Below are 12,468 nucleotides of genomic sequence, written 5' to 3'. Positions count from 1 at the left end.
GATTAGCTTCTCTCCATTAGGGATATCCTGTCATGGTGGTTTTTAAGAACTTGTTTTTTAAAACTCTCAGGGATTTGAAAACAGAATTGACAGATTTTGTAGAGCATATATAAATACCTATTTGAGCCAAGGTCCACGGGTAAAAATGAGGACAGTTATGGGGCTTTTCTTGAGAAGTACACAGGGACTTTCCTATAGCTCAAACGGTAAAGAATCTGCCTGTGAAGCAGGAGACCAGGGTTCAGTTCCTGGGTGGGGAAGTTCCTCTGGAGAAGGGAATGGCAATCCACTCTAGTATTCTTGCCTGGAGAATTCCATGGACAGAGAAGCCTGACAGGCTACAGTCCATGGGGTCGCAAAGAGTTGGACACAACTGAGCGACTAACACACACACAAATGGATTTGGCACAGATGCTGATCACAAGAAACTGCCTCCTAGTATGGCTTAGATTCAAAGAGGATACAACAGATCAGACATTTAGTTCCACGTGTAGCTTTTCATGAAAATTAATTCTACAACAGGGAAAGAAATATCTCTTTATTCACTTGCTAAGGTTTTTTTTGAATGATTATATTGGGTACCGTGGATCCAGAAATCAGTAAGATAAGCTTTGCCCTCAAAAAGTTTAAAGCCTAGAATTAAAAACAAATGTATATTAAAGTAAATTTACGGTTTGTTTATTCACAGTAAACTCAAAGAAAGTAAATGCCTAATGTCACCTGGTAATTAATTTATTTTAGTAGTTATGTGAAAACACTGTTATATAAGTCTAGAAGATAGATTAATTTTACCTAATGAGAAAGGAAACCTTTATAGAAGAAGTGGTATTTGGACACAGTTCTGAAGAATGGTTTTTCTAAATAGAGATGAGAAGAAAGACCAGGAGGGGGAAGTGAAAACTGGGCTATATACAGTTTTGACAGATGATTTGATAGGTAGTGAGATGTGTACATTAGGAGAGAACATAGAAGGAAGTATACAGTTTGATGAATGAGTTCCACTTTAAATATATAGGTTCTAGAAAACCTGTGGGACCGTGGAGTTAATATATTTGGTAGAGCGTTATGTATCTTACTCTCATAGGAGAATTTGGGCCTGAAGATCTTGCTTTGGGGGTCAGTTGCATATCAGATGATAGTTAAAAGGATGGCATCATATATAAAATGAGATGAGAAGTTGAGTTTGGAAACCTAAGGAACATTAACATTTGGAAGGTGGGTGAGGAAGGGGGGTATGCAGTACAGTTCATTGTTTGTATCAATATATATTTTATTTGTTCTAGATGATAATCTTTGAAGCTAGAAATTTTATTATTTTACTTGTTACTAGTATTTTCTTTATTGCCACACAAGGATTGTATGAAGATTAGCAAATGAAGTAGAAATCGTAAACTTAAATCCTTATATTAGAAAATCCAGATGCAACTCAGACTATTTAGATAATGGCTACAAAAAAAGTAGAAATGAGTATACCCCAAACACAGTCTTTCTTAACCCTGAACAGGCACTCCAATTTTAAAGTCTGTAGCCTTTGTTTTTCTAGATCAAAACGAATAAGAATCTGATTACTAAAACCCCCATCAAGTATGAATATAATAACAAAGTAGAAAAATACAGGAGTATCTTAGATCCAACTATTTTTTTTAAACAGTGGAGCAGTTGGAATGCATATTTGTGCATCTAACAAGAGAATGTTTTTCTCTTTTTAGAAAGTTGAGAGACAGCTTTTGCTATCCTCTTCACATTTGCTCAGCAGAGACTGTCTTGCTCTGTCCTCCAATACCAAATGGCCTGCAACTTTACTTCGTATTATGGCATAGCTTCCAGCACACGCATTGACTTGTCCCATGGCAATCACCATGACACTGTAGTCAAGACAAACAGCTTCAAAAATCACTGGTTGTGGGAATGTTGGTTGTTCCTTAGCATTTGTCTGTTGACTTTCTCCTTACTTTTATCTCTAGTTGTTTGGGTAAAGTTACAATATTTTTATTACTGATTTTGATTGTGGTTCCCCTCACAAGCTGAGAGGGATTGAGAGAAATAAGGACCCCAGAAAAGAGAAGGTTAATCAGAGTAAAATCGTACAGGGTAGAAAGTCAAAGGGCTTTATCACTATGTTCTGAATACTATATTAAGAGTGGAGGGAGCACTCCAACAAGAACCGTTAGTGGGAGACATGATGGAATTAAGGCCTTTGTAGAGCCTGTCTATATCATACCATAGGTTGCATTCCTGGCATTGTTACAGCCTATTGCAGCCTATTGTTATGGGCCGGGAAAGCCTGCTAATCTTTGCCTCCATAGGTTGGTTGTCCGTGGGCCTCTTTAAGCTTCCTTGCAGGTACTAAAGTACGTGCAACTATATGATACTGGGAATAACCTATAGTTTGATGGCTTCTGTTTATTAGGCAATACTAACATACTGAATTTGTCAAATTGTATTTTTGTCATTCAGGATATTTTTATTAATCCCACTATTTTCTTTTTCACCATAATATTAAATTCTTCCTGTAGTAAAATAAAGGAAAATAATCATTGCTTTTGGTTTTCTATTTATCCAGTTCTCTTTTAGAATAGTGTTAAGGGAAAAGGTCACTTTTTTAAAAATTTATTAATTATAATATTTAATCATTATGTAATTTGATGTTATTAAATATACTTTTCTATTTTCATTGTAGATCTAAACTTAGTCTTTTTCAATCAAGAATCAGTTTACAGAAGGCAAGCGTAAAGGTGAGTTTTTGAAAACTTTATTTCACAAGAAACCTTAGCTTAAAAAAAAAGAACTGAGCCTTTTGAAGGTGTAGTTAAATTATTTCCATCTAGTTTCCATATAGAAAAGCATTTTAAAGTCATTAGGGAAGAACTTTTTTCCCAGTTCATGGGATTTTTCAATGAGGTGTCAGCCCTTTGGATACTCCCTGCTTCTTAAGATTGCATTAGAGGTAAATTTCTGTGCCTAACCTGTTTAGGACTGTTGCCTTTAGCACTTAGTCCAAGAGACTTTAACTGGTCTATTGGCTTTAGAAAGCTTTACAAAATCTGTTTCACTTATATTTATACCTCTGAGCACAATATTCTAGGCCAGATGCAAGTGAATTTTTCCTGTGGTATCCTCAAGCTGTAGAATACCTGATAAATAAGCTTAGTGACCTGCCTTTGTCTGCTAAGCTCCCCTCTAGCATGCATTTCTTTTGGCGCATTAGAGGGTGTTGATTTTTTAAAAATGATTTTCTAACTCGAGCAGATTTACTGATGTCCTTGAAGATAAGAGACTTACTTAATTTGAGAAACATTATTGTCCCATCAGAATAAAATGAGCATACAATTTTGAAGTTCCCTCAAAAGCTTTGAAAATACATAAAGTATAAATAATAAATATTTGAAAACCCTCTAACTATGTGAGGCCTGGCGTGGTGCAGTTCATGGGGTCGCAGAGTCAGACATGACTGAGTGACTGGACGGAACTGAACTGAACTGAACTTACTATGTGACACAGTTCTAGTCACTGTTTATTGAATTCTTCAATAGTGTTGAAGAATTCTTACATGCATATAAATGTTTCTTCACCTGATCATCTAATTTACTCTTATTGGGGAACTGATTAAGAGTGGTAGTACCCTTGTATGTTTTTCAGTACTGTATCGGTTTGCACTAACTATTTTTTCCTCTTACTATGTTTTAGTTAAAAGCCCGGCGATCTGAGTGTAATTCCAAAGCTACCCACGCAAGGAATGATTATCTTCTTACATTAGCGGCTGCAAATGCACACCAGGATCGCTACTATCAAACAGATTTAGTTAATATTATGAAGGTAATACAGCCTAATATCTGCAGTAATTTTGTATGAGTTGACTGTTGGGTGTATAGGATTGAGTCTGTAGAATAGCAGGCAGTACCTTGCATTTTGCTGGAATATGGAATATACTTTGTCTTGTTTATGAAACCTCTGTTTCATATAATTCTGAATTAATTTTAGTATAAGAAAATGTTTAAAGCCAAATCATAGTAAAAGGTTGTATTATTCTCTAGCAAAAGCATTTATTTACTGTATAGTGGTTATTAATATATGATTATTTTTTAAAAGCTTCAGTTCAGTTCAGTCGCTCAGTCATGTCTGACGCTGCAACCCCATGAACTGCAGCATGCCAGGCCTCCCTGTCCATTACCAACTCCTGGAGTGCACCCGAACCCATGTCCATTGAGTTGATGATGCCATCCAACCATCTCATCCTCTGTCGTCCCCTTCTCCTCCTGCCCTCAATCTTTCCCAGCATCAGGATCTTTTCCAGTGAGTCAGCTCTTCGCATCAGGTGGCCAAAGTATTGGAGTTTCAGCTTCAACATCAGTCCTTCCAATGAACACCCAGATCTGATTTCCTTTAGGATGGACTGGTTGGATCTCCTTGCAGTCCAAGGGACTCTCAAGAGTCTTCTCCAACACCACAGTTCAAAAGCATCAATTCTTCGGTGCTCAGCCTTCTTTATAGTCCAACTCTCACATCCATACATGACCACCTGAAAAACCATAGCCTTGACTAGTTGGACCTTTGTTGGCAAAGTAATATCTCTGCTTTTTAATATGCTATCTAGGTTGGTCATAACTTTCCTTCTAAGGAGTAAGCGTCTTTTAAAATCATTGCTGCGATCACCATCTGCAGTGATTTTGGAGCCCAGAAAAATAAAGTCAGCCACTGTTTCCACTGTTTCCCCATCTGTCTGCCATGAAGTGATGGGACCAGATGCCATGATCTTCGTTTTCTGAATGTTAAGCTGTAAGCCAACTTTTTCACTCTCCTCTTTTACTTTCATCAAGAGACTCTTTAGTTCTTTACTTTCTTCCATAAGGGTGGTGTCATCTGCATATATGAGGTTATTGATACTTCTCCCTGCAATCTTGATTCCAGCTTGTGCTTCCTCCAGTCCAGCGTTTTTCATGATGTACTCTGCATATAAATTAAATAAGCAAGGTGACAATATACAGCCTTGACGTACTCCTTTTTCTATTTGGAGCCAGTCTGTTCTTCCATGTCAAGATCTAACTGTTGCTTCCTGACCTGCATATAGGTTTCTCAAGAGGCAGGTCAGGTGGTCTGGTATTCCCATCTCTTTCAGAATTTTCCACAGTTTATTGTGATCCACACAGTCAAAGGCTTAGATTTTTTAAATTTAATCATTTTATACGTAATTGATAGGTAAGCTTGTGCATTAACATTTTATTATTCTGAGGTGCCTGGGGGTAAAGCAAGAGAAAATATAACTAGAGGTATATGAGAATGTTAGAATGGGTTACAATTACTTGTATGCCAAAATTCGATCTTGGTCTTCCTCTGTTTATACATCTATATGTATCTTTAACTTTAAACTTTAACTCAAGGAAAAGACAAAGGGTGGAGGAGAAACTTTTTTAACCTGCTGCCAGTTTTGCCCTCAGGGCTGGTAGACAAGTACTGCTTGAAATTGTATCTCTCTCTCCTGTCCTCTCAAGGGCCCAAACTTGATTATTCTGTCTTTATTTTCAAGCCATCCCTCTCAAATACATTGTTCTTAATGACTGTCCAAACACATTGCTTTGATTGAATTGCTTGCTCTACAAATCAGAGATGTTGAGAAGGGAGTGCATCAAGTTATTGTTTTTTTTCTTTTTTTTGATACGATGGCTCTGAGAAAGAGATAAACTCTGTCCAGAAACTACAGATTCTTTCCTTGAAAATAGACAGGACATATGCTGGAACCTTTAAGGAAAAATGGTGGGATGGAGAGAGTAATACTGAACTAAAGTGAAAGTGAAGTCGCTCAGTCGTGTCTGACTCTTAGTGACCCCATGGACTGCAGCCTACCAGGCTCCTCCGTCCATGGGATTTTCCAGGCAAGAGTACTGGAATGAGGTGCCATTAAGAAGTATCCTATTGCATTTTTTTAATTTCCTTTTGATTTATTGTGTGAAACCCCTTTTCCTGATGTCTATGCTATTCTGACTTCTGCTGGTTAGAATATAAGAGATGAGAGAGATCTGAATTGTTTTGACATCCCAGACGAGAACTCTTCATACATTTTCCCATAAAATAGTTGACCTAGAGGTTTAGACATTTTATTAGGTGTTGCATAGTGCTTCAGACTTACAAGGACCAACTGTAGACTTGGCAAATATATACTCTCCCCTTTGAATATTTTTAAATGAACATTGTATTAATTTAAACAGTAACAAAAATAAAATATGTGTTTTTTTTTAATTGAATCCACAGTCAAAAAAGATTTCTTACCTAAAACCCTATGACGTTTTATATACCAGGAAAGGTACAGTATTATTTGGGGGATCTACTCCCTGCCAGAAACAAAGAGGAGGTTAATGGGCCTAGCTGGGCCTCAGATTATGTATCTTTGAACACACTTTGAAGTCCTTGCATACCTAGGTATTTGATCGTCATTGGGTAGATGTGCTTCAGATTACTCATTTCATGAAACATTATAGGGTATTGAATGATAAAAAATTGAGGCAGGAATCCCTCCTGTACTTTAGAAACAGGAAATTGTATTCTCAAATTTCACATTGTGTGTGCTAATTCATTTCCTTCATTATGCGAATTCTGTAGTCTGCAATATTGAATAATATCCATTAATTACACTATTAGCTACTTAGTAAGCTTCTATCATTGAATTGATAGTGGCCCTTTAATGACTATCTATTTTCTGGATTTTTGTTAATGTTACAATAGCTTAACTGGAATCTTTTAAACAAAATTTTTATGATGCTATAGGTGATCTTATGTGCAAAGCAAAAGTAGAGACACAGATATAGAGAATAAATGCATAGATATCAAGGGGGATAGTGGGTACATGGGAGGAACTGAGCGATTGGGATTGACATATATACACTATTGATAATATGTACAAAATAGGTAACCAGTGAGAACCTGCTGTACAGCCCAGGGAACTCTATTATATGCTCTGTGGTGACCTAAATGGGAAGGAAATCCAAAAAAGAGGGGATATATGTATACATATAACTGATTCACAGTAGAAACTAACACGACATTGTAAAGTAACTATACTCCAAAAAAATTACTTTAAAAAATTTTATATGAATAGCTTGAAAGCAGGAAATTTGAGTCATTGATTTTATCATACAATGATACACATTTAATAGTTACTTATAGTATGGTTGGAGAAGGAAATGGCAGCCCACTCCAGTATTCTTGACTGGAGAATCCCATGAACCGAGGAGCCTGGTGGGCTACAGTCCACGGGGTCGCAGAGTCGGACACGACTGAGCGACTTTACTTTCACTATAGTATGGTAGCTACTGTGCTAGGCTTGGAAGAAGCAAAAATAAACAAGACACTCTTCTTGTTCTTAAAGAGCTCAGTCTAGTTGAAGAAAGATAATTTAGAAATGGTGAATCAGAATAATGAATTCACATAAAAGGACCATGGATAGTAGTCATCACAACTGTCTCTTTTTTTTTTTTTTTTTGATTACTTGATATTACCCTGCTGCTGCTGCTAAGTCAGTTCAGTCGTGTCCGACTCTGTGCGACCCCATAGACGGCAGCCCACTAGGCTCCCCCGTCCCTGGGATTCTCCAGGCAATTCTAATCACTTTATGCCTATTATCCTTTCTCATTTTCTTCTTTGACCTGGTTAGTGTGTATAGTTCATTGTTTAACACACTAGCCTATAAATAAATGAAATCCAAACTCTGGATAAACTACTCTTTACCAGCATATAAATGCTGCTAAGTCACTTCAGTCGTGTCCGACTTTGTGCGACCCCATAGACGGCAGCCCACAAGGCTCCGCCGTCCCTGGGATTCTCCAGGCAAGAACACTGGAGTGGGTTGCCATTTCCTTCTCCAATGCATGAAAGTGAAAAGTGAAAGTGAAGCCACTCAGTCGTGTCCAACCCTCAGCGACCCCATGGACTGCAGCCTTCCAGACTCCTCGGTCCATAGGATTTTCCAGACAAGAGTACTGGAGTGGGGTGCCATTGCCTTCTCCGAGCGTATAAATAATCAAGTCCTATTGAAAAAAATCTTTCAATAAGGCACATTCGTGATCATAAATTACTGTGGCTGTGCTGTGCTTAGTCGCTAAGTCGTGTCTGACTCTTTGTGACCCCATGGACTATAGCCCACCAGGCTCCTCTGTCCATGGGGATTCTCCAGGCAAGAATACTGGGGTGGGTTGCCAGGTCCTCCTCCAGGGGATCTTCCCAACCCAGGGATGGAACCGAGGTCTCGTGCATTGCAGGTGGATTCTTTACCATCTGATCCACTAGGGAAGCCCAAACTAATGTGGAACCAGTTTCAAATGGATCCTCAACACTGTTCAGATATCCTCCTGTATTTCCCTGGTTGACTTTCTGTACTATTTTCAACAATTTTGTCAACTTTTCCCCTTCTCTTAAAATCTCAGACTTACCCCAGCTCTTTCACACTTGGCAGGTGGTCTTTCTTGCTAATTTTTAGAGAAAATAGAAACCATTAAAAGGGAATTCCGTTACTGTCCTATTACAGGCTTCATCTTTATTGAAGACTCTTCCAAGAAGTCTAATAAAAGAGTTGTTTCTCCTTTCTAAAGATGATCGTTTCACTTCAGCTTTGAATGGTATCTCATTCCCTCCCACCTTCTCAGGGATTTAAAACAACTGACTATTCTATTTTTCCCCTTATATTTCTGGGATGTTCTATTCTTTGATTATCAGTTGATAGCATCTTAGACGACAGCCCTCCTTATGTTTATCTTTTGTGTTACAGTCCTCTAGTCTGGTTTAATTGCCCTCTGTGTGCCCTGTAATGGGGTTGTTCTGGGACCTCTCTTTGCCTGTCTCCTGTGTAGTGTCCTCAACTGTCTGTATCGCATCTTCTTTGTTCTTAGTATACTTTGTTCCTTGGTGGAAAGCGACTTAGCAGCAGCAGCAGCAGCAGCAGTACTTTGAGAGAGTGGGCATGAGAGATAAGTTTTTTAAGATACTGTGTTATGAAGGTGTTATTTTTCTGTGCTCATACTTCGGAATAGAATTAAAGGTTAAAAACTTTATTTATTCAAATGTTGAAGACAATTGTTGTCTTGCTTCCTGTTGTCTTGTATAGTCCATGGGGTCACAAAGATATTGAGAACTCTGAACTATCTGATTCTTCATTATTCATATCTGCTCTAGTGTTTTTTCTTTTCAGTTTATGAAATATTTCTAGAATGTCCTTTGATTCTTAAATTAGTTTTTCCCTTTTGTTTTCTCTTTCTGGAACTCCTGTTATTAAGATGTTAGATCTCCAGGTCTAGTCCTGCAAATTTCTTTTTTCTTCTTTTATTGTCCTTTGTCATTATGCTCTACTGTCTGAGATACCTCTTCAGCTTTATAGTTTTTTGTTAAGTTTTTAATTATTTTCAGCATGGTTTTAATATCCTTTTGTTCCTGAATATCCTGAATTTTGTTCCTTTAATATCCTGAATGTTCCTTTTTTTATATATAACAGGTTTCTGTGCTTTATCTTTTCTTTTTAATTCTGATGGTCTCAATGACAGAATTTATTTTGAAGTTTTCTTTTCCATGCATGGTCTCTCTTTTAGCCTGTGGGTAGGACTTTTGAACTTTGAGCTTCCCTATATGGTGTTCTGGTGGGCCATTTGTAGGGGAAGCTGAATATTAGTATCTTTGTATCTCTTCTTGAGCTGGTCAAAACTACTACTTTGCTCCTTTCATCATTTCTTCAGATCTTTTCTTGTGTTGTTTGCTGAGGAAGGGTTTCATGATCTCCTTAACCCAGTTACACTCCCACCCAATCTGATGGGCTCATAAAATGATTTATCTCATCTTTGAAGCACTTTGAAACATGGTTGTAGTTTTACCTGTATATGTGTGATTTATGTGATAACTGCCTTATCTTCCACTTAATTATACATTCCATGAGGACAGTAATTATTGTCTGTATCACTTGAGGCTCCATCCTTGCTATCTAGTACAGTGTTTGATTCCTAATATGTGCTAATGTTTATAAATTAATACTTATTGAAGAGTGAATGAACAATTACTCTCATTTTTATCCTTGCAGAATGAATCATTCTCATTTTACAAATAAGGAAGCTATGACAAAGCCTGGATTCAACTCTGGCAGGTTTCTCTGCCTTCAGAGCTGGTGCCATTAGCTCTTTAAATTATACCCATTCATTAGATGTATTTCCTCTTTCCTTGTTAAATGTGGAATAATCCTGCCCTATCTTATCTCCTTTGACTTCTGTCAGGAGCAAATAAGACAATGAAGAGTATTTTGTTAATTTTGAAAATTGGTATACATGTCATTATCATCCTATTAAATAACATAAATTCTGTTATTCTGTTTTAAATAAATCTTACTTTTTTAGGATGAGGAGGGGGAGAGAATAGAAGAGACCTTGAATGCTTGGGAGTGAGAGTAGAGCAACTGTTTGGATGTCTAACATTGCTAGGTTCTTCTCTAGGTAGCTTAAAATACATTATTTCATTTAGCTTTTCATAATTTCATAATATCTTTCAAAGTAAATATTATTTTTTCCCTGTTTTACAAATCAGATGGTGGAGGCGCTGTGAGATTCAGCTGATCTATATAATAGTTAGGACTTAAATCAAGATTTCTGTAACTTCATACCATATCTTTCCTAGATTTCATGCTGTGTTCTTTTCTACATACCATTCCAGTATTATTGATAGTAAAATTTAGTATAATAAGCAGTAACATACCATGAATGTCATAAATTCTGAGAGAACTGTAGAATAAAATTAACAATTGAAAATCACAAATTCTGCCCCATCATGATTATTCTAAAGAGTAAGATCATATCAGTTTCTAAATAAAAGTATTTAGACAGGTTTCCCAAGGAATACTTTGTATACTTTATGATTAGAGTGGACATTAAATATATTACTAGTGTCTGCGTCTTGTCAGGCAGGTTTTTTTGAACACCAAAATAAAACAACAGTAGCAACAACAAAAAAAGAACTGTTGCTTGGCCATGCAAACTGGATAACTGATTTTATCAAATCTGTGGGAAAGTTCAGCTGACTGCTAGGATGTCTTGTAGTTTGTTCCTCAAATGCTCCTTTTTTGTAGAGTGTTCTTGTACAATATATAAGCTGATAGTTTTACTTTTAGAAGCTTGCGGAATATTTTTCTTAGTGGTTTGGATGAGGAAGGATGAAGTATAATGCATCTTAGTAGAAAAGAGAACAAAATGTCAATCTAATGAAAGACTTTTTGAAAAGCTTAATACTAGGACCCTATTTCTAGACAGATATTTAGTGGATGCCAAACATATCTAACTAGTTGATAATTAGGCCAAGTAATAAAAGGTGAACATGTTTATATGTCACCAAAATATAGAAAATACGATAATATGGTGTATCTTTTACAGATATTTGTCTTGGTTAAATGAAGAGAAAGTCATTATTGGTATCCAGGTCTCTTATTTTTAAGGCTTTTCTGACTAAAACACTAATTATTCCAAAAGTCTTCTTCATTCTCATGTAGGATTTGTAACTCTCATCTTGATTTTAAATCATAACTTTTCTGGTTTTCCTGCCATCGCTCTAGATGTTATACTTCTGATTCACCTAGTAATGTTTATTCACTTAATAAATGAGCATGGAAGACCTCAAAGAGGTTGACTTCAACAGAAGAGTCAAGACTGGCTCTCTGCTTCTCTTTACATACTTTTTCTTGGAGAGAGTAATTATTTGGCCTGTTTTTTTTTAGTATTGTATGATTCTCAAATCTATTTGTAACTTTTCCCTTAATAATTATCCATACTTTTGCCTTTCCATCAGTGGCTGAAACTTTCTAAACTAGAGGCAACTCTTTGTTTCTCATTGTTCCCTTGAAGAACCCCCTCCTAGATTTCAGGTGACAACTGAAGCAACATCTGTACTATCAAATATGGTAGTCCTTAGGTTCATGTGACTATTTAAAGTAATTAAACATAAGTAAAATTTTTAATTCTGTTCTTTAGTAACAAGAGTCACATTTTAGGTACTCAAAAGTGACTTGGGTAGTGGCTATCATATTGAACAGTACAGATATAGAATCTTGCCATCATCACAGAGAGTTCTGTTGGACAGCAGAGGTCTAAAGCTTATTTAGTTTTTGTTTTCCTCCCATCCTGGTCATCATTTTCCCCAATAACCATAGCCATAATTGTATTCATGTTATTTCCGGATTAATTGCTTCTTCATTTGCATTCTATATCTTGAAATCGAACAGAAAGAGGTGAGCAGCATTTTCTTAAAGGGCCTAATAGTAAATAGTTTAGATTGCTCTGTTACAAGCACTCAACTCTGATGCTGTAGGATAGTCATTGATAATATGTAAGCAAATGAATGGCTGTGTTCCAGTAAAACTTTATTATAAAAATAAGCATCAGGCTGGATTTGACCCACAGGCCATAGTTTCTAACCCTTGGTATAGGACTCTAACAGTTATGTATGAAATTTTCTAAA

The 12,468-nt window shown here is 36.7% G+C and overlaps 1 protein-coding gene across 1 annotated transcript in view; it reads left to right on the top strand.

Moving 5' to 3' along the window:
- Window positions 1-12,468, top strand: part of FCHSD2 (FCH and double SH3 domains 2) — a 244,574-nt gene that overhangs the window by 114,234 nt on the left and 117,872 nt on the right. The window contains exons 7-8 of the mRNA XM_068988167.1: window positions 2,681-2,735; window positions 3,688-3,816. Of these exons, the coding sequence (XP_068844268.1) occupies window positions 2,681-2,735; window positions 3,688-3,816 (184 nt within the window). The remainder of the gene's footprint in view (window positions 1-2,680; window positions 2,736-3,687; window positions 3,817-12,468) is intronic.

The sequence above is a fragment of the Capricornis sumatraensis genome, chromosome 16 (genome assembly GCF_032405125.1).
Source record: "Capricornis sumatraensis isolate serow.1 chromosome 16, serow.2, whole genome shotgun sequence".
NCBI lineage: Eukaryota > Metazoa > Chordata > Mammalia > Artiodactyla > Bovidae > Capricornis > Capricornis sumatraensis.
This window is presented reverse-complemented; position numbering and strand designations above follow the sequence as displayed.